The sequence below is a fragment of the Meleagris gallopavo genome, chromosome 22 (genome assembly GCF_905368555.1).
Source record: "Meleagris gallopavo chromosome 22, MGAL_WU_HG_1.1, whole genome shotgun sequence".
NCBI lineage: Eukaryota > Metazoa > Chordata > Aves > Galliformes > Phasianidae > Meleagris > Meleagris gallopavo.
Genome location: NC_139425.1, coordinates 13,689,353 through 13,715,592, shown reverse-complemented (window position 1 = coordinate 13,715,592; position 26,240 = coordinate 13,689,353). Strand labels below are relative to the sequence as shown.

The window sequence follows — 26,240 nt, the reverse complement described above, 5'->3', positions numbered from 1 at the left end:
AGTCCCTCCTCTTGTGTAATGCTATTCCGCTTAAATAACTCCAGGACAGTTTTAGTTGAGCTCAATTACATATTTTGTCAGGAGTCACCATTAATATCTCTATCTTTTCAAAGGTCTATGAGATTTTTAATTACCATAGCTATACTGAACACTACCCATTTTATCAGAATGCTGGTATTAGTCAGAACACATCCTTTATTATAAGGGTCATTAGAACAGGCTTGAAGGAAAAATGTCTCCTACTAGAGTACTAATACTAATTCTTGAGCATGCTGAGATCCCAAGAACTAATTTCTGGAAATTAGAAAACTGTTTTTCTAATATTATTTATCTGTATCATTTTAATTTTAGTATCAGACCTACTTCTGCACTTGCAAGTGAGGTCATCTCTGCAATCATATCCTCCAATGAAGTGGAGGTCAGTAATTACAACAGAGTCTCAGTAGCACCTTCCAGACTGACTTTTTTTTTTCTTTAAAGAAATGGATGCTATCTAGTTTTTGATACATAAGTTCTCTCACAGATCATAAATCCAGCCATCTCTGAAGTACAGTGTGTATAGCAGTAAGATAATACAACGTGAAGTGTAACTGTTAACACTGATCATGACAAGAGTCAATAGTTTTAAATGAAAAATGAAGGAACGACTCCTATATACAGATGTTTTGGGTTGAAAAATACATTCCTAGTATCTAATATTTATTGTCTGGAGACTCAGGTACTTTTTTGTTCATTTGTTTTACTTACGCTAATTTTCTGCTTTGCACAGTGCTGAATCCAGTGAAGGAACAACTCCTACTGATACCACCTCCATCACCAGAAGAGACGAATGTGAGTTTGACCGACATGACCGCCAATCAGTAAGTCTGCTGGGTTCTGAAATAAACAGAAAAATAAATGAGTTGAAACCTTGACAGTTCAGGCTTACACCTACACTGTTGCAAGCGCTGAGCTGCAAGAAAGTGGAAAGCCAGAAAAAAGGCAGATTAAATAGAAAAAAAACGCTTGTCTGCTATACACGTTTCTTCTGTTGCCATGCACAGAATCATAGAATCATCACAGTTGGAAACGACCTCCAAGATCATCAGTCCAACTGCCCACCTAGCACCAATACTTCCTCGCTAAACCACGTCCCTTAGTACAATCCATGTATTCCCACATCAGTTTGAATGCCAGAAAAATATTGAAGCTCTCAGCTTAGTTAGGTCCAAAAAGTAGTTCCTTACATCTGTGCAGAGCCACACTCAAATCTGGCAGAACTGGCTTGAGTGTGGTACTTAAGCCCAGAGCAGAAGTCTGGTTTCAACAGTAAATTTCTGTTTCGTGCTCCTCCTCCAGCAAGATTTCCTTCAGATTGCTGTTTTCTGTTTTCCATCAGTCAAACTCTTGCTTGCTGGAGAACTGTGCTCTTTGCCACATGTCTATAGAATCCAAGTTACAATGTAAGTAACAGACATATTCCTCAAAGCAGCTGCAGAAAATCACCCAGACAGTTAATACACAGAAGAATTCCCTTCCTTCTCCCCTCAAGCTGGTGTAATGTAAACACCACAACTAGCAACTTTGGTTTTAATGAGGCCAAAATGGGGGCCAAACCCTAATTTCCTCTCATAGTTCGTGCTTCTGACTCAAACAAAACTTGAAATTATTGAGAATTCTTAACTGATTAAAAGAAAATATGATATAAATTTGCATAGAGAAGAACAAACTCCTACAGAGAGCTCTAAATGTAGATGCTCCATGCAAAAGTCTTTCATGTATTATGAATGTGCTTCAAGGATTAGTGAGATCACCCAGTCCATCAATGTAGATACTGGAAAGGAGCACCTCCACTAAACCCCAGTGTCCCTACCTTATCCCAGCAGCATGAGTACAGCTATCATGGAATCACAGAATAGAATTCAGACTAGAAGCCACAAAGTGTCAGGATAAGACTTTTCCTGGCTCTGCCACTAACTTGGAGAGCAATCTAACTCAATATTCTTCCAGACTGCATATAAAGAACTGAACAGTTGAACAAGACTACCCAAGAGGGATGAAATTTCAGCGCTTTGCTGAATCTGGGCAGGTATATAGAGAATTACTGTAAGTTACTATGCTTTAGGAATCCTTATACAACAAAGTAGTAATTAAAGTTGTCATGAGTTTCTGTTAGTAGTGAGAATTGATTAGTTCTTTAGAAGCCACTCAGGGGTACAAGCTGAGGTCAAGGACTCCTATTTCATTGCCTGTCCTACAAATTCTGACAAGCTCATGAATAAATCCATGAAAAAAAAAAAATTTAGAACAAGATGTGAGAATGACAAATTTGAGGCAAACAGCTATGTGCTTTGCAAGCTACCTAGTTTGTTAAATAGAAGAAAAATGTTGGGGATAGCTAGTGGTTTTGTATGTCAGTGCATTGAAGCTCACAGAACTCCATAGGTTCAGTAGCATCAGCAGAAATCTGTTACATACACAAGTATAGGTGCACATTAATCACATTTGTATCAATCTCTTCAAGCCCCTTGTCTTGAAACGATGCCTCTTTAACACCCCTAATCAGACAGCATACTTGCGTCACATCAGATTTGATGTTTCAAAATATTTTCCATTCTTTCCTCTACTTTTCAGATGCTTCTGTCTGTAAACAGTTACCCCATCAACAGGATTGTTACATTTAAAAAAAATTCTGCAACTTACTGAAAAATGTCATTGCACAATGAGCTGTTAAAGGAAGAAATGAAAGGAATAGCTTCACAGTTACTGACCACGTCCCTCCTGAAGGCTGTGACAGATTTCCAGGAACAATCCCTCAGCTCCCTGACCTGGGAAATTTATTTCATGAGTAAATGGGAGGGAGGAAATGCAGGCAAAGCATGTGTGATCTTACAAGACTCCTAAAGCCTTTATCAAACGAGACTGGAAGCTTTTCAAATAAATATTTTTGAAATTTATATTTGAAATAAACAAACAAAAACAGAGAGACCCTAAATGGGGAATGGGAAATGGAAAATGAATTTTAAAAAAGTACTCCTGAAGTAAAAATGCATGGTACTGAATCGTAGATGTGAAGAGTTGAGTTTGAAATTTATGGACCCAAACGTCAGTTGGTGAAAGAAATAAACTGCTTGAACTGCCTAGATTTGCCACATGTGTTTTAATAAACCAAATACAATTTCTGACACACACATCAGTAAAAGAGGAAAGATGAATTGGATCTCACTTATGCATAGCCATAAGCACTTACAAATACTGGAAGGTTGTTTTTTCACCAGCACAGTGTTCAGTGCTCAAGGTCACTAACTGTGCCATGCCCAGCTGCCATGGACAGCTACATTCAAATGCAGTTCTCAAGCACATTTTCACAGTTTCTTTTAGAATGAAAGAATCTGAATAATGTTAGGAAAACACGCTTAAAGGGATTCTCTCTCTTACTTTTAAATAATGTTGATAAAGTCATGGTATTCACCTGCATGTACAATATTGGTAGTAACCTAGGAATGTAACAGCTCATTTCATACACAGGATCTGACAAGAAGGCCATAAGAAGGATGTCATGGCAACATTTTAATAGTAAGAGAGATTTACAAATGCAGTTGTTTAAACATGGGTTTGCTAGCCAGACTATCTGTATAGAAGTGCTGAGCTATGTTACAACTGCCGTGAGAAACAGCATCTGGACACATCTCAAATTCAACTGTCCCCTTAGGCTAAGAATAAATCAGATAAGGACACCCCACACACTGCTTCCACAAAGCCGAGTCTCTGTCTGTCTTCAAAGATGTAATCTCCTCCATAGGTCAATGTCTTCAAAACTCTTAAATACCAGGATTATACCCTGGGGAGCAGAGGTACTTCCTCACTCTTCCCAAAAAGCACAGAATGTGAATACAGGAGCATGAGGCTGGCATATGTGGAACATGAAAACAAACGTCCGAAATGACGGAGTGTACTGGCAGAGGCAATAGAAACACAAAGCAGCTGGAATATAACACAGCATCCTCAAAAAGTCTTAGAATGTTTCTGAATCCGAAACAGACCTACAAACTGCTACATTCTCAAATATATTAATACTTGCAACTTTGTGGGATTGAGATTTTCAGGTCTTAGAACATATGTTTATAATATAAATCAAGAGGTTTTTTGTAAAATTAAGGGAGTATGCTTGTCTGTACTTTGTATTTCAGTGACTTGCCATGTATTAGCATTTCACCCTCAGTATGCCCAATTATCCAGACATACAGGGACAAATGTTTGAGTTCTCATGCAGCAATGAGTCTGCTCAATCTGCATGTTCTCCTCAGTTAGCACTGGGGGATTACTTAGGCCAAAGGACCTTCATCTTCTACAAAAATTTGGTGTCTGTGTTTGTGGTTAAACTTATCCTACCCTAGTCACATACTTAATTGTTTTAGGGCACAATGGCTTCAACAATTTTATGTGGAAAACATGACTCACTGACTTCTTGCAAAATACTTCTGCTTGTGTTGTGCACTTTAAACTAGTAGCCGTGACTTTCTTTTAGTATCTCCAAGAGGTTCTCTTGAACTTGGTACACTTCTGCTGGAGTAAAGTATTCCTACTTTCTTAATGTTGGATTCTTTCCATTTGAGAATGACCTTTTAGTTAAGAGACACACACTTCCTTCTAGTTGTGCATCTGCAAAAGACTGTACCAGACCTTTGTTTCCTTCAGCTAACTGTGGAAACTTGCATCACACTGATAGCCTGGGCAGCAAGTAGCTCTGTATCTCGTTAGGATGTTGGTACCCACTGTTCGCTGGCTTCAACAAGCAGCAGCTGCCTCTTATTCACAGACTAAAAACCACATGGAAATCAAGTAAATTATTAGTTCCTATAGAAAACACCAAAGAACAAAAGATTATTCAACTCTAACGATCAACGTAAAGTGATTTTAAGATCCCACTGTGATTCTGGATACATGTGATCATGACAATTTGCCTTATACCACTTTATACTAATGTTTCCCTTTATTATTGCTGTTATTTTTATACATAATTTTGTTTGAAAAGTTACATTAGCTGTACATGGGAGAATGACAGAGCCATTCTATCTTCTTGTTAGCTGAGTTAATTTACTTTTGCACATAACAAACATATTTTCACAACACAACCCTCTTCTCAGGAAAATCCCCACATTGGAGGGATTGCTAACTACAATGTCTTTTTAGTGCAGGGTTTTAGAAAATTCAATTCTCCCCCATGATAACCATACAAATTTGCCATTTTTGGTTCTATAACATTTCTCCCAAACCTCAGTTTTTACTGTATATAACAGTGAAACAAGATGAACATTTAAGGACTTTGGAAGCATATGATATCGTCAAACTTTTTGAATGAAGTCTTAGGGATGTTTGGCCTGAACCACTGAAGCCTCTTGCTGTGATTTCAATGTACCTTGGAACAAGCTGGAAATTTCTAGATCTCAGCACTTGCTTTCCATCAGCGGAGATCCAAACAACCGATCTTTAAAGTTAATGAAACTCCTGTGATGTGACAGTGTCACAACTCAGCCCTAATTACCCTAAAGTTATACGTAATGAAGACTGACAGAACAAAGAATGAAGTGACCGTCCTGTGTACAGCACAGTGTTGGATTCAGTGGGAAAATAAACACTATATTTAATCTTTGCTCTCAAGCATTCTTTAGGAAAACCACTGACCTCAGTAGCAATATCTATTTGCTAGAAAAACATTCCAAATTTATGATTAAAACCCCCTAACTTTTAAGCATTTTTGTCCAGTTATCACACAAACATTCTATTTATACTGTTCTTGGCAGAACTAGGAAAAATTTCCCAGGCTATTTTTCTAGAGATTAACAGACACTTGATTTAGGGAGACCGAAGTGCCCTAGATGCTACATCTCAATACAGCTATTCTAATTCAGCTTTAAACATAAACAGGGACCTGTTCTTCAGATACATCCTTTCCATGAAAATTTGCAGTGCAGTGTGAATAGGCTTTATGTAACCCACTGCCACACAGAAATTTGATTTCTGGATATCATTCATCTAAAACTGGCATCTGGCACCAACACATATAACCTGTAACTAGGCCACCATATAGGGCAACTACATATAATGGAAAACATATGTTTGATATTTTATCAGATTTATACGGTAGAACAGATAATGGTAACAGTGAGAAGTAGCTGCCTGCAATGAGCTTTTGAGTATTTTTCCCCTGGTACTTGTACCGTCCATTTCTGAACCACAAAGAACTAAATTTTGCCTTTTCTTTGCAATTTTCCTGCTCATCTCTTTCCCCTCTCTGGTTCCTATAATGAGAAGAAAACACAGTAGACAGCTGACCTTGCTCAGAGTTCTTTGCTGAAAAATGCAATCCAAGCGGGAAACCCTCTTGGTGCTGTGAAGTCCACTGGATTTAGCTGGATCGATCCACAAGCAATCATTCTTCTACCATATTCACCAGACGTTTCTGCACTTTTAAGACTTAGCAATATGAGTAATTACAAAGCAGCTTTGCAGCAAATGGACGATTTTGCTTCTCTACATACCTGCACTAGCACTCCACAATTTTTTGGCCTAAAGACATCTAACTCAGATTGTTAGACAGGCCCTTTTCTTTGCACCACACTTCCATCTGTCTGATAGTATTTTCAACATCCCAAATGATTTGGAAATATAACTCCAATCTCAGTAATAAGTTAGGATCCTAAGATCTAGTTACACTGATTTTTAGTAAATATTATATTCCTATTTCACATTATTTAGAAACATAGGCCCTTGAAGTATTACTCATTTAGGACTTCTGAAAATATTATTTTTTTCTGGGCAGATTCAATTCTTAAGTATATATTTAAATACTACATTTCTGACATACTTTCCTCCTAGCTATATTCAAGCCATAAAGACAAAATCAAATAAACAGCTTTGATCCAAGTAACTGCTTTAGTCATTAGGCCTTTCTACAGCTTTATGCCAGCTTCTGGAAATGAAGTTTGCCATGCAGCAATAAATTTAAATAACATGAGCAGTTACCTCAGAGAGCTTGAGTTAGGCTCAGAGAGCCTAAGACAGCTTCTCCTGTGCTGGAAGAAGTGTTTCTGTTGTAAGATTTCTAGTGTAGCTCTTTGAACACAGGATTCAACTTTCAGGTCCAAGATGATCTGTTTTTCAAGCCTGCAATCCAATATGTTACTGCATTTCCAATTACTTTTCATCTAAGCATACAGACCCAAGTTCCAATCTCAGTGACAGTGGTGCACAACCAGAGGAAATCAATCAGTCATTTATTCCAGACTTCCGCTAGAATCTGGGCAGCAAAAGTTGGCCCATATTCAGTTAATGACCGGGAAACTACTTTTCAAGGCACAGTTTTGTGGTCAGTTTTGTACCTCCCTCTAGTGGCAGCAGATATCAAACAAATGAGGCACAATAGAGACCGAGTCACATATTGCTCACTGCCTGTAGTAAGAGAAGGATCAGAGACTGCACATAGCCAGAATCCCCGTTTATTTCCTTTGCCAGTATGTGGCACGTCCATGAGCCACATGCAGTTTCCCCACATTTTGCAGACATCACAGTTCTTCTGGTTGCTGTGAGTACTTCTGCACTAAGTTTTGCTTTCCTCTTCAGGGAAAGGCACAGAACAATCCACTCATTATCAGCTGATTTATGAGCACAGGGCTTGCTCCTAGCTTCTCTGGTTTCAATTTCAAACCTGATGACAAACTTGCAACTTGAATCAGAGATTGAGGAATGTGGCAGGCTCCACACGCTAGTCTGACTTGCAGCTTTTTTGGCATTGGCAGAATTTGACTGCAGTGAGCTACATTCTAATGAGTACTTAAAAACAAATTCCTAACAATAGGAGCAGATGGCTTTGGGGGAGCGCAATTTACAAGCGATGAAGTGGCTCTTCCATTTCTGACAAAGAAAAATTTGCCCAGCAGCAAGACACTGAATCCTACATTCTGTCTTTGCGAAGTCCCTCCTTCTTAATTAAAACCAAGGAAAATTCTTCTGTAAGATATTTCTCATTCTCCCAGCTTTCCCCAAACTATGCCTTAATATATGTACAGACAGACTTACTGTACGTGATCCTGTCTTCATCCACCAGCTAATGCAGGAGCCTGCTAAAAGCCAATTGCCCGCTCAGTTATGAAATAAGAAATGTCCCTTATCACAGCCTTAGGGTTGCAGAAAACCCCAGATCTAAGCTCCAGTAGAATCCACTAGGATGTGTGTATATATAGATAGATAGATAGACAGTTCTGACTATTACTCCAAGAAGGGTATATTAACCAAAACAGATGACACTCTTCCACTAATAGTGCAATGAGATGTTCTACAGGGTGTGGGATGTCTTCTGATACCTTCAAAAACTGAAGGCTATGAATCACACTGTAGTGGTACGTCCTGGGAGATGCTTCTGAAGAAGGACAAACCATTTGTCATTTTGCCATCTGATCATGAAAACCATCCCTTTACTAGAGGGAATGGCCTCAAGTTGTGCCAGGGGAGATTCAGGTTGGATGTGAGGAAATGCTTTTTCCCTGAGAGCGTCAGGTGCTGGAACGGGCTGTCCAGGGAGTGGTGGAATCACCGAGGTGCCCAGGAAATGTTTAGATGTTGTACTGAGGGACGTGATTTAGTGGGAAATATTCGTGACAGGTGAACAGTTGGACTGGGTGATCTTTCAGGTCTTTTCCAATCCTGATGATTCTATGAATTAAGCCATCAAGTCAACTTTCTGTGGCAACAATGTTTTATTCCCGCAGATATTATTAGGACAATACTGTACCACAGAAATAATGGAGTTGCTAAGTTAGGACCAGAATCTCAAAGAATACTGGAAAAAGAAGCAGAACAGAAAACAGGGAAATAGTTGTTTGGAAAGAGATAGAAGTTGTATTTCAAAGTAAAGTGGTTTCTTTAATGCTAAGTAGCCATAGACTTACTTTCTTCAAAGTCAGTATTTCCAGTACTGATTAGTGAATCTTGGTACCTATTTTAAGATAATTGAAAAGGGTAATTCGCAGAAAGGGACATCAAAATTATGACAATCAAGAATGTTTCTCATCAGCTAACAGCTGAATTTTTAGAAATAATTCGGCATATTTAAACATTTTATCTAGGATGAATTTCTTCAGTATCTTCTAACACAGGCTTGTACTCATCTTTTCTAACAAATTAGGGAAGGTGTCATAGCATACCAACACTGTGTTCTGCACCAAAGTTCCCTTTCTGTAGACACTTCAATGCCATGTACATTTCCTTTTGGAAAAAAAACCCAACCTCCTAGTTTATGTGTATGTATCTGTGCTCCCCTTCATTTCCTACCAATTCCTAATACATATGCTCTGACACTCATGGCCCACGTTTTTTCAATGCTATTATTCTCTGCTTTTATTTGGTCTGAGTTTGCTCTTAATGAGGTGAACTTCGCACAGCCCAACTCCAGCTCCTATAAAATCTGTCATAAATGTCCAGATTTAGAGATCTTGTATGGAGAAAAAAAAAGCACACAGCTACATACCACACAGCTGTACTTGGAAACAGATGTTTTACCCCCTTTAAGCTGAACTAATGAGGGCGGGAACATGGAACAGATAGGACAGGAACATTTCTGTCTAGATTTTGAATTTGAGATTTTGGAAACGGTGCAGAAAATAATGGTGCCTCCACACAAGGGGAGGGGAGAAGGGTGGTAAATCCACTGACAAAATCTGCACAGCTGCGCTGACATCAAGGCTCTCCCCAGTGTCAGTTCCATCCACCAGCTCACAAGAGCATCCCATAAAGTGAAGGCCAGGTCTCCATTTGATATCAACTGCCGTAACTCTATTGAAATCAATCTATTTATAGAAGTTCAGGATCTGGTCCTCTGTGTCTTTGCATTCAGCAAGAGTAAGAATCTCTAAATCACATTTTTCAAGGCTTCTGTAAAACAGAAAGGAGATCAGATCAGATGCTCCAAAAACCTCACCTTCTGATGAAAATCTGATGAAAGTGAATAATTTTTAAACTAACTTAGCCCGCCAGTGTGGCCTTAAAATATGGAATCTTATGCTGCTAGTTCAGAAACATTTTTTAGCACCATTGCTTCTCTGCCCAAACTTGCTCCCAAAGACACGTTCAGAGGACGAAGAAACTGTTGTGATCGTGATTTGGCCTCATACTGGAAAAATGCATCAGTTCTGATTTTGTATAAAAAGATGCATCAGGTTTCCCCTCTGATTCCTAGCTTAAACTTTAAGAAAAATTAAAAATAAAAAAATAAAAAATTATTGGTTCGTCTTCATATGTTGTTCATCAATCTGCTCACTTAGAGCACAGATCAGATGCACAGCAGCAAGAAAGAATCATCTGCTGCATAAGGCTATGTGAGACATGGTCATTACATGTAGAGCAAACTGGGTTTAGTGGGGCCCTTCTTCCCCTGGGTACTATGGTAATATAAATTATTAATAGTAAAAATAAACATTGGCTAGCTTGAACTTCTCTTCATTCTCCTAGATCTTATTTTTGTGATGGAATTAGCTAAATAAAGCCCACTTGAAAGAACGCTTCATTGCAAACTATCCAAACAAAACAAAATTGAGACAATTGGTTCTTAAACATTAAACGCTCTAAAGTAGATTGCTTTGGAAATAGCCAGCAGAGTAATGTATATTAGGATACATATGGTAGAATGAATAGTTAATCAAAACACAGCCTAAACGAGATTACATTTACTTTTAAACTAGATGTTCAAGTTTTGTCAGTCTGATTCTGCCTGGAAGATACTTTTGGATTATTTCAGACTTAAACAGAATTACAACAATACACTTTTCAAACTCATAAATCAAAAGAGTTAAACTCACAGACTCACTTCTGGACATACTTTGACTTTGAAAGATCAAGATCATCTATATTGATTTTAAAACCTACTCTTTAAACCTATTTTAGTCTAAAAATGTTATCTTAGCAAAGACTACCGTTTCAAGTGCTTATTCTAAAACATTTCCTTTCCTGAAAGTTGTGTAGGGAGAGCTGACATAAACAGTCTGACAAAAGATCTCTGAAGAGTGTGGTGATGCCCTTCACCAGAACAACTGATTACGGAGTTCACATCTGCCTTGGACTCCACAAACTTCCTTTCTTCAGCCCTGTGATTTTGTTACTGCTATTAAATTCAAATATTTCACAGTCAGCAAATACAGAGTGTCTGTTTTGGTACGTGAGATCTCCCTTTTGTTACTCATTAGAAGTTAATGCACTTGCCAGGTATTTCTTAAAAGTATTCCTAGCAAGACAAGAAAACGATCTCTCTCACGACAGTGAAATTTGCAGAAAAAAAGACAAAAACAACCAACCAAAAAGTAGATGAATGGTAACCAAAATCACAGAGTAAAAATGATTTTAAATACTAATATACAGTAGAAGAATTTTTCTTTGGAGGTCCACTGTGTGCTGTGGCATGAAAACAGACTAGAGGCAAAGCACTGAAAGTGCAGTTCTTAATGAGCCACATGTTTACCTTCTCACTTATCACTAACTGACATTAACAAGACTTCTGCCAGAGATAATACATTCCTGGAAGTGACAGGCTCTTCACAGTCATCGAGCATAAGCTACTCACTGGAAAAAAGATAGACATTACTTGAAGTGCTAAGCAGAAGTTGCTCAGAAGCAGAAACAGTTGAGTTGAAACCACACTTAGGCCAAATGCTAATTTTAAGGTCCCTTGAAATGCTGTGAATACCATCAGCAAATGTGACAAGAGTCACTCATGAAAATGAGTTTTGTTTGTGCACCAGAAGAAAAATATCAATCAGATCTCTGTCCCAAACTTCTTCACAGTCCATGAACTCCAGTCTTTGCTCCCCGAGGACTCAAAGCCTTTACTATAACTAGCAGTCACAGCTGCATACTGGTTCATATTTTTCAGCATCCCACGGAGTTTTCCTTAGACCTTGGACTGCTTTACTCTGCATCTATGCTGAAGTACAACAACAAAATTCCCACAGAAGAGACAAGTGAGTACTTCTGACAGTTTATTTCTTCTTCTACCCAAAAGATGCAGGTAATTCTGGCAAAAGAAGTTTTCTATATGATTATTTTGCTAGCAGAGCTAAATCTTTTTTAATTTTATATTTCAGCATTTCTCTTAGCACTCATAGCTATGCCAGAACCTTCGTAACACAAGTCTTCTATAGAGCTTCCCCAGAATACTTAGAGTGTGTAATAAATCTGGAATAGTTTTGATAGGTATTAGTAGACTGTAGATAATGTAAATAATAGTGTACAGCTACATTATCAGCACCTCACTGCTATCAGAATATTGGTGTTATTTACTATTAAGATGCTTCTTGAAGGAACAAAACAATCCAGCAAGGCTGTACTTTCTGTCAGCACCCTTTATACTTACACTATCTAAGTTTACCGTGCACTCTAACAGCTTCCATACACACATCTGCTAATTCAGCCATGTTGACCAATGAGAAAAAGATGGGAGGTGTCAAATCAGTTCAATGTACATACTGATCCTTAATTCATCAGCTCCTACTGTCTTAAAAGAGTGAGGTCAAATAACAGTCACTTTCAGAACATAGCATGTAGGAAAATGACAGTCGGCTTGTGTTTAGTTACAGTTCATAGAGCTGCAAAGAGATCTAAAACAAAGACAGATGGCCAAATGCATAGTTTATATTCAAGCAGCTATTGTTTCACTGACAATCCAAGAAGCTGTAGTGATGGATGAGATCACAATCAAATAGCTTTAAATTTCAGGAGGCAAAACAGTTAAATGCCACAGAGCTGTTATGAGTCCAGTGACATTAAGCCATATAGGCACTGACCCGACCTTTAGCATCAGCTAGGCATCATTTGTGGAAGACAGTGATCACACACCTTGCCAAACGAGCCCGATACGATGGCAGCAGCATCCAGAAAGCTGAAAAGCACCACAGCCATAAGCCTTTCTGCTAATGAAGAACCACGCCTGGCTGACAGAACAGGATGGCCCTGGGGTGTTCTTCTACCTTATATCCCCTGGCAGCTTTCCATCACTTGCAGTATGACCCTCCTAAAACCAGTACATGGATCACTGATCTTATGAACTCACATTTGTGTTCCTCGACAAAGCCATCAAGAATGTATAGCCAAAGACTGTATTGGCAGAAAATCACTTGGGCACTCCTCAAAATTCACAAACAGCCATTCGGATACAAAATGCACACACTGACAAGCAACCCCAGCAACGTACAAATCCAGATCCAGACTTAAACCCAGACGCACAGCAGCAATGACACAATACATTCGATATAATAGACAAAACAGCATTATGTTTCAAATGATTTGGTTTACTCAAGAAAGATATTTTACAATAAGCTACAGGCATAGTGTATTGTAAAGATAACCTAGGTTATAGTATTCTTGCTTACTGCTTTATATTAATCTAGAAATAGAGACAAATTCACAAGCAGTGTAGAAAAAGATTCACCACTTATTACTACAGATCTGGAGATAGAAGTCAGTCTGGGTAGATGCAGAAAGTATGTTTGGACCAGAGATTTTTCCAGAAGATGCAGGACATGCTCTTTTCCAAACCTCTTTCAGAGCACATATGCCTTAGACTTGTGTTATTGTTCTTGAAGAACATGCTCAAACAATTTGAAGATACTTTGGGCTGCTACTCATTTGTTTTGCACTTCTGATGTTTGCTTGCATTGATTTTCTAAGGTTATTTAAATTCCTCATTTGTTAACAAATGATGTTGGCAGCAGAACACACTGGAATGCGAACACTCCAGAAAAAAAAGGGAGGGACAACTGAGCCCCAGTGGAATTAGGAATAAGATCCAATGACTCCCAACAGGGCTTCACAAGGGATAGCTCTGTTGTTTCCTTCAGTGGGAGTTGTGGATCAAAGCAGCATTTCCCATCAGCCTTCTACATCCAGGACTCTCATGAAAGGCGCCAGTACCTTCGAGATTGCTCTGTGGGCTCACATTACTGACACTGAATAACAAAAACATAATTACAGGTTTTCACATAAGCGTGTGCATATGCTGATGTACAAAAAGCATGAAATAAAGCACACAGTAAGGCTCAGTTAGGATATGTCAAAACAGAAAACATATAGTGATGTTAGAGCTGCTACGTTACTGATGGAATTAAACATGATCCATCCACATCAACTGCTTTTTTTTTTTTAATCTTCCATTGTAAAAAAGAAAAAAAAAAACAATAGATAATATAGCTAAGTAACTGTGGACATTCACAAAAGGGGAAAAACCTGTGAATTATCTGTATAAAACATGCGCTAGCCACATTTTTACACAGATTTTAAAAAATGTAATTGCTCAATTAGGTACACGCATTTGGAACAACTGTGTGTCAAATCTGTGACAATGCTGGCCTACTGCTGTAACTGCACAGATCTCATCAAGCAAAATCCTTCCTCACGATCTGGAGAAACATACTAAACCCTTCTTGCAAAATTTCAGTTATGGAATGTAAACTCTGCAGAAATTCAGTGGAAATTCAGTGCGCAAAAAAACTGTGTGTTATTTCCATCATATTTTGCCTGCACTAATAGAAATATAAACCTGTTCATGCTAACTCTAACACAGTAAACACTGCGACCCTGAAGTATGCGGGGGTCTCAGTTTCCTCCCTATTTGGTTATTTGTTGAGTCCCAGCACTGGAGGATGACTTTTTTCCTCTTCTCAAATGTGGCAATTTATACAGAGGTTATGTAAGTGCAAAGAATTACAGAAAAAATGTAAGTGGAAAGTACATATTTTTAAAATGCACTTGAATAACTCAAATGCAGCTGAACTGACATTATTCAGACTTTCCAGTCTTATTCAGTACTGGATTGAAACCAAGCACAAGACATTTCAGGCCCAAAGGACATTTTAAAGAAAACTCTAAGTACCTATATTTCAAGTTTACAATATCTGTCTGGGAAATCTCTGCTACCTAAAGACAGACTTACTTATCTCCTCACAGAATCAAACAGAAGGGATGTAAACTAATTACAGAGAAGTCTGGATCAGCTTGGAAGCACAAGGACTGACTCAGCCCCAAAGAACACCCAAACGAGAAACTTGGATTCAAATGCCTGTATTCTTCCAGCAAAATATAGATGCAAATTCAGATCCAAATTTTACACTCGAAGTTCACTTCTAACCTGTGCAGACACAAGCTCTAGGCCCAGTTCTGCATTCCTTCCACACCCAAAATTGGAGTTCAGCCTGAATAAGGAATGCCAGAGAGAAGTGAATTTCTTATCTTTGCGGCAGATCTTGTTTGGCCGTGTACATGCCTGTGAACCTGCCAAAACTCAAACGTGTGACAATGGTGAGTAGTTCAGTTCCAAGACTGATTAGGTTTTGTAAGATTTCTCTTCCAGGACACTTAAAATAAGGTGGAACCTTTTCATAAGCATACCTAACTGTTCATACCTCCTGCATATGCTGATAGATTCCAATACTTCTGCTTACAAGCAATTTTCAGCAATGGAAAAAGATTCCTAGATTTGTATAAAGAATGAGGAACAAAGGAAATAAGTTATATATTTCCAAAACTGGGGAACATTTAAAAGTATGATTAAACAAAATGCAACAGAACAATGTAAAATAAGATTTTAAAAAATTAAATTTCACAGAGAGCAAGTAACAAATGAGTAAATAAAAAATATGAGAGGGCACCTCGGCCCAGCAGTACCTGCTTATCATTCTTCAAAATCACAGGCTGGCATTGTGCACAAAGATGCATGTAGGTTTTTTTTCCCCCTAAAATGTTGAATTGAATAGAAATTATGTTTTCAGGCATCAAGTATGTGAAGATACATTGGTTTAAAACAATCTGCTCTTAGGGATCATAAACTGGTAACAGAAATTGAAAACCTGGAAAAAGTGGATAAAAATTGCTCAGTCCAAAACCAACCTATATGTCTCTTGTACTAGTAGAAGTGTCATCTTATGATCAGAACTAAACCAAGGATTCTGAGCACCTGCCGCCATCAGAGGCTGGCTGACAGGTTTAGCATGACTTTGTATCAGTGTAATTTTGGATTGTCACCAGCCAGTCACTTTCCAAATCCCACTCTGGCAAATAACATTCTGGTTAATTCAACTCTGTCTGTTCCTTTTTGCCCAGATCTTAGGCCAAGATCAAGTGTGCATATTAAACTAATATTAAATCCACTATTTTACGTAATGTCTATTTCTCTTCCAATCTAGTCTTACTGCTCATTTCATCCAAATGGCATAATTATGAGCCCCTTTGAGCCATTTCTCACTCCCCTGCTTTTGTATAACTTTCTATACCAGAGCCTCTGTTCTGTCTTGGTGCTCTATAACTCTACATCATCTCTCTTTCAGCTCTTGAGAGAAAGATACATTAAAATCCTAACTTTCTCCTTCCGGTAGACTGACTTCCTTTTTAGCTATAATGGTCCCACTCCACCTTTCAGGTTCTTTATAAGGAAGGATGTTGCAAAGGAATATTAAGAAGGAATTAGCTGCAGAAGAGTGTAAAACGATACTGGTGGATCTGCTACTTACATGGTCCCAGGTCCCTGCCTGGACTGTTCCTAAGGGAGTGAACACTGCAGAGCAACTTCACTGCTGTTTTTCATCTTGACAGAAGGAAATCATCTCGTCTTAATACTGCCCCTTAGGGAACACCATTGCATAACACACTGTTGGCCTATATTTCGCTGTTCTTGGCTCTAGGCTCTTACCAGAAATGCCACTCCTTCACTTCAGTTACTGACTCTATAACAGAGTACTGCACAGACACACAGGATAGACACAAAGGAGCTGCCGACTCACGGATGCCTTTTTATTCCCCTAAACGGCATCCAGAACCTAACTAGAGGAAAATTTTAACAAGCTCATTGCTCACTACCACATCGCAAGTGTTGCATCTCTGAGAAGTTTCTCTCCAGACCTGAGGCCCAAAGTGAGCCTGGTCTGCCCCTCTGTAAGACCTCCTCCCTGTTTTGGCACTATTACATGTAGCGCTTATGTCATCCACTCCATCGAAATCAGGGCAGCAGCATGTAAGCGAGCGACTGCATGAGAAATGAACAGAAGTGAGAAGCTTGGAATATTCACGTTCCATTAGACACCCCATCGTTCTTAGACAACTCTCTCCATTCAGCACAAAATGTTCCCTCAGATATATGCTGCATTGTTTACTGTCCTTACAAATGATCTATGCTTTTTTTTTGTTTTAATTTCAAAAAAAAAAAAAAAAAAAAAAAAAAATGCAATGCCTCTCATTAAAAGGTGTAGCCTCCATATTACAGCTGTTTACAGTTAAAGACAGATTAAGTCTTGTTACCGATAAAGGAAATGACAGAACCAAGAGTTTTGAGCACTGGTGCTGTACTGTGTCTCTGGTTCAAGCTCCCACGTTCAAGAAATATGTAACGTTATTTTTCTAAATTCTTTCAAGTTTTTTTGCTTGATGAACAAGTCAATTTCCATATGGCCCAACTTACTTAAAATTTATTAAAAGATGAAACTAAACTCTGTCTGAAGCAAACTGTAACTGAGCCATGACCCAAAATTTCAATCCATATTTAGGAGCAAGTAAAATACAACTAGCCCATATGACACCTACAGAACACAAAGCACAGAGGATGGCGTAAACCTTGTCCTGCTTCTTCTACTCTTCCACCTGCTCCAGCCAGGCAATGACCTCTGAAGGAGTTCCCGGGTGTTTCCCGGCACGAACGTGTTTCCCCCTGGATAAAATGCTCCCGCATCTCCTAGCGCCTACGCAGGCCCCGCAGGAACACCAGCATCCCAGCAGCCCGCAAACTCCCGGGGAGCCCTCCCCACCCCTCTGCAGGCGACGGGCACCCCTCGGTGGCCCGCAGCTCTCACCGGTGCGGTGCCGGTGCCTCGGTCGCCCCGCGGCTCTCGAACGCCGCCCCTCTGCCGATGCCCGAAGCGGTGCCGCCGCCGCCACGCCGCTCCCCGGTACCTCTCGCCGCCAGGGCCGGGCCGGAGCTTCGCCGGGACGCAGCGGGCCGAGCCGTTCCTCTCCCTCTCCGCCCGGAGCCGGCTCTCCGGGCTCAGCTCCGCAGAGCTCCCGGCCAGCTGCCGACTACCCGTCCCCTCTGCAGTCCCGCAGCGCCGCGGCGGCGGCCGTGGGGGACGCGGAAAGGCCGCGCCGCCGGGAGGGCCCCGATAGCCGCCGCTTATCGCCGCCGTCCGCCACCCAGCTGCGCTCCGCTTCCAGGAAGCCGAGGCTCCTCAGCGGCTCTTTGCTGCCGGACGCCGATCGCCCCGTCCCGCTCGCTGCCTCCCTCCCTCCGACCCCCCTCATGCTGGCAGGGGGGCTGGGAAAGTGCGGCGAGGCTCCGGCACATGCCGAGCTCGCGGTCCGGCTCGGACCCTCCGCTATTAAACAGGGCGCAGCCGCAGCGCCCCCTCGCTTCGCGCAGCGCCGCGCTGGGACCGGCTCCGCACGCCGGCCATCCGCCCCTGCCCCGCGCTCCGACCTTCTCACCCTTTCGCTTCTCAGACATTTCCTCCCTTCTCATTTTTCCCATTCATTGCTCACTCTTCCTCTCCCTTACTCCCTCCTGAGTCTGCGTCCTCCTACGATCCTCATCAGTCTTTCCCTAACCACCATTTTTCTGCCTCCCACCGCCTTTCCCCACTCTATCTACATTGGTGATCGGTGCGCGGTTGGACTGGGTGATCCTGTGGCTCTTTTCCAACCTTGGAGAGTCTATGATTCTATCCTCCCCCGGGTTTCCTGTTACCAAACACGTGCAACGTGTTCTTTTGAATCCCTGTTAACCAAAGCCCCCTCTGACCTTTCCCGCTGTACTCACCACTGACTCTGTTGCCTCTTCCTCAGGCAGGCACTGCTCCTCAAGGACAAGCTCTCTTCTGCTGGCTTGCTGGTCACCTTCCAGATAAACCTGGCAAAAAGATGTGAATTGGTGGTGTGGAAAGCAGCACGAGATCCTCCGAGGTTCCTCGCCTCACCATATGAGTCCACCCAATCACTCCTCTTTGCTTTTGAACAATGTCTTGCCAGACCTTTTGTAAACACCAACACTCAAACGTGTTTCTGCCTTGGGCACAGCACTTTGGGTTATGGTGTGTCTCATCCATCTGCCATTCTCCCCTGTGTTTTTTAGCATCATTTCCCTATAGAGTTAGCTAGTTGACTGACACAGCACAGCAAGCGAGGCAGTGCCTCTGGGGAAAATGGACTGGCCATACAGATGTTGGACATGCTCTCAGGAGAACTTCATTACTAATAGGGTTTGCTTCCCTTTTGATCATTCAGCAATATCTAGGGCATACACGAGAGATTTCCATCCTGTATCGGGAGGATAAAACACAAACTTAAGATCTCAAAGCACCAGGTGACCACAAAATAACTCTTTAGGGCAGAGCAAATGCTTTTACAATACCTTATAAAACTGTTTACAGGAAAGTCTTGAAAACAGAAGATATCTCACACAGCTGAAAACATTTTTAAGAAGGTGAATGAGGGAATTAATACTCATGAAGATGAGAACAATAGGAGACAAAAACAGACGGGCTAATGGAGTTAGCAAACAACTTCTTTGGGTTTTAGATGTCTTACAAAGACCAGCACTGATGTTCTAGTAACAGTGAATTTCATACCTGATCAGCTAAGAGCTTGCTTGGTGGAAAAAGATGACATCAAAGGCTGTGTTCCCAGCAAGACAAACTGCATGGGGATGTAAATACGTGGACCTGCATATGCAAACATACTGCATTCCTAATAATTGTAACCCTACTCACTGTTCTCTTGTTTTTTTTCCTGGTATGATGGGGTTCTACGATAATCACACTGTTTGAAAAAACACTCCCTTGGCAAACACAACCACAGTGGTCTCACTCAGAGCGAGCTATGTGCCCAGCCCCTCTGCTCACAGCTGCCGATGGCTCCAGACAGGCAGCACTGCCTGTGTGTGCTCGAGCCCCAGAGGCACCGTGAGAGCTGTACTACATCATCTCCCACTGCTCTCCTGAAACACGGACTGTGAAATGCAATAGTGTGAGTACGGACGCCCACCTCAGAGTGCCAGCTCACAGCAGGGTGGAGCATAGTGGGACTATTTTAAATCAACCTAACTGGATTTGCAGGACAGTTGTCAGAACACTAAATCTCTGCAGGAGCCCTACAAAACCACTGCTGAACAAGAAACCTTTACTGTCAGTGTCATTTCCTCTCAACTTATAACAAACTTCACAGACCAAACCCTCAGCTAACACAAACTTCCCACTACAGACGTCCGTATTTAATCCAGATGAAGATTGGTCTTGTTTTTATTTCAGTTTATTTTTTTACGATCTTTGTTTGCTCTGTCTTCATCTGTGTGTTTATGCGGCTCACGCTTGGTTTTGATTATATTTAACTGGATTTCACATTACTTGCTCAACCGTTTTGTTCACATTCTCCTTTTCCATGAAACTGTAATAAAACACTTGGCTACAGAACTTCCAAATTGAGTACTGATGTTTAGTGCAGCTAACTATGCAGCAGGGCTCAAAGCAAGTTCTATAATGTAACAATTTACATGTTCTTGAAAACAATGGATACAAACTAAAAACTATTGTTACAAGCTAGTTTCACATTCTTCTGCAATTTCCCGTAACATAAATATGTATAGTAATCTCATGCATATAATATACTAAACTGTTGCCACTGTTATAATATTTACAAAGAAAAACTAAAACACAAACACCGAGATGTCTCTCAGACCTAAAGTGACAAAAAAAAAAAAAAAAAAAAAACTGTTACAATTTTCTCTGATGATCTCAACACACTTCACAAGTACCAATTCAGCCACTCAACATTCATCACAGTTCCTAAGGCACTGTACATAGTTCACCTGTAAGTAGGAGACTTAGTAATGCCTCCTGTTTATTTCCATGGAAACTCTAAGAGATGCAAAGAGCACAATACTGCTGTTTTGACAGTGCAAATTTTCAGCTACAAAACACTACTTTTCAATTTAGTCACCACCATTAGCTGTGCGTTTTCACCAGCAATGAACAGGAGCCTCCATGCTGCACCAGTGGAGGTGACAACTGTCAGTGTCACCACTGCTGAAATGCAGCACCACAGCCTCACTGTGCCAGCACCCTCTGGTCGGTCTCCATAAACATTCAGCAACTGTCGGTGAATGTCAATGGGTGCCATTTTTTTCCACATAAGGGAATTCAATTCCTCCCTTTGCTCCATAAGCACTTCCATGTCAGACACCACTCTGTCAGACCGCTCCTCTGCTGCCAGCTGTCACACGGCAACAAAATGTAACGGGACATTGGTGGGAAGGCTCAGCCCCTACTGCCACACCACCAACATCCGCCTCTGACATCAGGGCCAACATCACAAAATAGGAGGCATTACTTTCAGAGCAGCCCTCATAAAAAGATCATTCTACAGTGAAATATTCAGGATGGTTGAAAAAGTATACATTTACTGTCCCAGTCCCATCAGTGTTCTGGAATAATCAGAATAACATCATTAAGCCAAAGTTTTGGCTTAAGTGACTTTTGTTTGGTTTCTAAACCAACTGAACTACAGACACAAAACCCTGAGCAGACTGAAGTACTCAAGAAGATCCAGACTAAACCAACTTCTAACAAAGGCATCTGTAAGCCAGAGCTCTGCTTACGCTAGCAATAGCTAATAACTCTGCAGTTAGTCTTCTTGCTAGAGTCGTTATGCTGACCTGGACAAAGCGATCCACTTCCTTGCTGCTCTCAGTGCAAGTAATATGCATGCTAACTGCTTGTTTCTCCACCCTCTTTTCATTTTGCATCTTTTAATTTTAAAATGCTACTTGGATGCTTATGAACATGAAGTAATTTGCACAGAAGTAGATCATCTATCAATATACTCACTATGCACTTTTGCTACTATAACGCAACAAACTTTAGATATCATCCCTATATGAAGGATATTTACTGAAATCTCCTCTGAGTGTGCTATAGTAAGACTAATCTGTAATTATATGCCTCCAGAGTTCTGAGCACAATATTTCTGCTTCTTTGTGCATCTCTCTGCCTGCACTGGAATATTTTAGCTCATGGTGTTACAGATCAGGAGGGAATGCCCAAGTAGCTGACAGTAGTAGAGTTCTGAAGCAACAGTGGGCAGAGGCTGAACTCACACAGCTTCAGTATTTCCAGATGTGACATACATGAAGAACTGAACTGCTTTTCCTCCCCTTGGCTTGCTCTTTTCTGTTTTCACCTATTATCACTGCATCAGTTCTATTCGGTTAATAAACAGTGACGGTTCTATAATATTACTGTATAAATGTCTGTCTGGGTAGGCTCTGTAGGTGCACGGTAGGTTTGACTTGTCCATGTGTGCATGCAAAAAGGAAGCTCAGGAGAGCGAGCCAACAGTACGCTGAATCGTCTAAATACAATTGTTTTCTATTTTCCCAAAATGTTGCCAACCTCGGGTTATGATTTCAGCAATAAATCTATGCAAGGCTACGAGCGTACATAACGCACTGGGAGTAAACGTGAGAACCGACGAGAGCGCGGCGCGCGACAGCGCCACAGTGCGACAGCGCCACAGCGCCCCGCGCGCCCCCTGCTGGGCATCGCCGGCACAGCCCGCGCCCTCCGAGCAGCCCTGCACGACTCAGTCGTTAACTAATAATTCAATCATAATAAATAATAATGAACCGTTTTATAAAGTGCTGTCATTCTTTCTTGCGATTGGCTGCAGACATCATTTGCAAAATTAATAAATTTTCTCGCAATCAGACAAGCAGCAGAAAAATTACAGATCCTGCCCTCAGTTCTTCAACCACCTCTGCCAAAGCCCTTTGGCTCGGCCCCGAGGGCGCAAACTTGTCCTGAGCGGATCAGAAAGCGACCAGAAGAGCCTGAAGCTCGGGAAGAGCTCCGTGCCGGGATCCTGAAAGAGGCTGCACAGAAAGGTGGGTGGGTGCTCCATCCCCAGAGACGCTCAAGGCCAGGCAGGACCACATCTGAGCAACCTGATGGAGCTGCGGGTGTCCCTGCTCAGTGCAGGGGAGTTGCGCTAAATGGCCTTCAAGGGTCCTTTTCAACTCAGATGGTTCTACAATTCTATGAACCTAAAAGAGCATCTGGGACTGCACCAGCAAGGGACTTCCTTACAAAAGGGATTTATTACCGACTGAAGACAGAACAGCAGCACAGAGTGCTGAGCAGCAAATCCTGCAGGACGTGAGGACACGAAGCAGCGCTCTCCAGCCCAGCTCCAAAGCAAGACATTCAGCAACAGGGGCTCAGCAGATAAAAGATGGAAATATTAGGAGCCATGGTAGTTCAGATACTATCCTTGTTTGGTAAGAAATTGATTTCAACAGCAGACAAAGCCTATTAACTTGCTCTCTAAGCATACTGCGGGTAGTGCCAAGCAACTTTAAGAGCTATTGCAGGCCTTTCTGTATAAAACCATTCCTTTGTAGCAAAAAGTTACGTTCCTACTGTATCACAGATAGCACCGACAGCGTCATTTATTGCAGGCTGCAGCTACAGGCAGAGGATCCACAAACAGCAGCAAGAATCTTCTAAGAAAAGCTCAAAAGTAAAGTCTCTGTTCTAAAAAGTTTATTAAGCAGAGCTCTTTATCTAATTCTCTCTCTAAGAACAAGACAAAACTCAAGTTCCAAACTCTGCCAATGTGAAATTTAAAAGAAATTTCCAAGCAATTTCTTTTGATCCATCATATTTTTTCCTAATTTTTCATCAGGAATACTCAATAAGCACTGGAAAGGTAAATAAGTGTTGCTTAAAAAATACCTTTTTTTAAGGTAATTATCTAATGGAATTATCTAATAGCAGATATGCATAATGGAGTTATCTAATATGCAGATCCAGCACCAGCACGATTCCTTTTGAACCACTTTGGCCTTTAGGTTGCTAAGCCATACATACACACATGCAAGTGTTAGATGTCAGCTGATTAGTGCTAATGTGTTTAAGTAACGAAGAATTTCCAAGGAACAGAATCATTTTAGTTAGAAATGGATTGCAAGATGAATGAGGGGAAAAAGCTTTAAAATTTTGTAATCATTTTAGTTAGAAACTTCAGGGAGTACAAATTAATTTAACTCGTGGCTTACTAGGAAAGTATTTTCAAAAAATGTCAGACTTTTTTACAACTAAAGCCCCAACCAAGGAAAGTCACATACTCTACAGACCACACACTGCAAATGGCATAATTACAGAATTATTTGCAACAGATCCTCTATTAAAAGTCTGATACTAAAGTTTCAAGTCAGATTTTTCATTAAGAATGAAAGGCAGAAAGAAGACTGAGGCTGAATTGGAGCTCCTGTTGTCTATCCCATCTATCCTCAGCAGGTGAAATGGCATTAGCTCTTCAGCTAACAGAAGTGGACTTGAAGTGGAGACTAGTAATGGATACCTGTACAGAAAGTATATAAATCAGATCTAGCCAGAAAAGGAGAAGCAGCCTGTAAGAACAAACTCTGTGCATAAAAAGAAAGAGGCAGAATCTGTGGTACGATGTTCCTTACTATCCTTCTTTCCTTATTATCCTCTTTTTTTATATATATAATATTTTTAATAAAATTTTACTTTTTTATTTTTCTCTTCCCATAGTAAAAATAGCAAATTACTCTCACCAACTGATGATCACTTTTGAGCTAGCAGTGATTTATGCAAATAAAGAATAGTTTTAGTTAAATGTAAAAACTGCATAATCTTCAAGTTATACAATAAAAGATGTCGCAGGTCGTCAGTAGCAGTCAATATGTATTGGCAGACATTTTCTGTTCTTTATTCTTGGAAGCAATCTTTCACCTCCAGGAAGAGCTGCACAGAATACCATTCCATTTAGAAGTGGAAAACCTTCAGATAGGAAAGAAGCATTACAGCAGAATCTCACTGTACTCTATGGTGGACTTTGTGATCTCAATTTCTGATGAAAAGAAACAGAACAAAAGTCCTCCCAAAACATCCCCAGTGATCCAGAGATTACAAAACCCAACCTGTCTTTCAGCTTCACAGAAGCTGAAACTGAATGTACCATGAATAGTCTCCATCAAGTCACAGGTTTTGTAGAATCTGTGCCTAAAATAGCTCTGTAAACTTGTGCTACTCCTGGCCTCTCACTGCATCTTTATCTGAAATCAAGCTGTTTACTACATTCCTTCCTCATATGTCAGCTCCTAGTGATGAAAGCATGCCAGTGATTAATACTTTTTATTAGGTCAGTTCCAGAGACTTGAAATGAATTTGCCCTGACTCCTCAAGTGTGCTACCACACCCACTGCATGGAACTCCAACCATTCTAGGAATGCAAGATAGAAAAAAAAAAACAACATTTAGGTGATACTCCATAAATCTGTAGCAATAAAATTAGCTAAATGCACAAATCATCTTCAGGAAGTTCTTTTTCCAAGGAAAATGGCATATCAATTGATTTAAAAAACTGGAAAAGGCGTTGTGCTTTCCTACAGCTCTTTAAACAAAGCATGCTGTAGAAAACAAAAATGGAAAGTAGTCCAAACATTTTCCAATTTTGTAATTACAATGTGACAATGTGAAAGGTTTTATCCAGGTCTTGCTCACACAGCTGTAATCCACTGTCTTCTACTTAGAACAAGATCACAGATTTTACCTAATTTTTCGGACTGAATTCTGCACGTGTTGTTTTGCAGCACAGAAACAAAACACACCAGATAGAGGATGGGAAGACGCAAATTAGCCTAGAGGCGGTCTGACAGCAAACTATATTTAGTAATATCCTTTGTACTAATTACAACTTGTCTTGGCTTGAGAGATACCTGCAATTCCTTTGCCTTTGGCATGACAGCAGTAACATCAGCTGCACAAAACGGCACTGCCTTAAAAGCCATTCAGGAGGGATTTCTATATACAGACTCCTGGCTGAGAATTAATGCCCAAGCAGGCGCTCAGCGCCTCACCTCACGGAGCTGCGAGGGTCCCTTAGCATGGCACACACCGACATCTCCTCTATCCGGCTCACACGTTAGGAAGAGACCTGTTTCAAAGGGTTGTAGACTTAAACATATCAGCTCACGCTTTTTTTCTGCCTACGCACATAAAACTCCCTAAATGAAAAGTCCTTTTTCTTCAGATTTTAAAGCGCACCACGATCCCCCCGTTTGCCAACACCTCTGCCAAGGTCCCTATGTGGACATTTACACACAAACAGTTGTTCTATCTCAGCATAACGGCAGTAAACAAGATCAGAGAGAAGCCTTCAGA

At 40.7% G+C, this 26,240-nt stretch overlaps 2 protein-coding genes across 9 annotated transcripts in view; one reads left to right on the top strand and one right to left on the bottom strand.

Moving 5' to 3' along the window:
• RIPOR3 (RIPOR family member 3) overlaps positions 1-26,240 on the bottom strand; it is a 57,149-nt gene that overhangs the window by 30,701 nt on the left and 208 nt on the right. For 4 of the 8 annotated variants that reach the window (XM_085241869.1, XM_085241874.1, XM_085241875.1 and 1 more), the window contains exons 1-2: positions 17,859-18,001; positions 748-876 (exon numbers count right to left, since the gene is read on the bottom strand). In XM_085241869.1, the coding sequence (XP_085097995.1) occupies positions 748-848 (101 nt within the window). In that variant the 5' untranslated portion in view covers positions 849-876; positions 17,859-18,001. Of the gene's footprint in view, positions 1-747; positions 877-8,927; positions 8,947-15,684; positions 15,753-17,858; positions 18,100-18,817; positions 18,908-26,240 lie in introns of those variants that run through there. The other 4 variants (XM_085241870.1, XM_085241872.1, XM_085241873.1 and 1 more) reach the window with 4 other exon arrangements.
• On the top strand, positions 11,613-20,762 carry LOC146542996 (uncharacterized). Its single transcript, XM_085241881.1, has 2 exons — positions 11,613-11,987; positions 14,968-20,762. The coding sequence occupies exon 2, from the start codon at positions 17,666-17,668 to the stop codon at positions 18,821-18,823; it is 1,158 nt and encodes a 385-aa protein (XP_085098007.1). The 5' UTR covers positions 11,613-11,987; positions 14,968-17,665; the 3' UTR covers positions 18,824-20,762.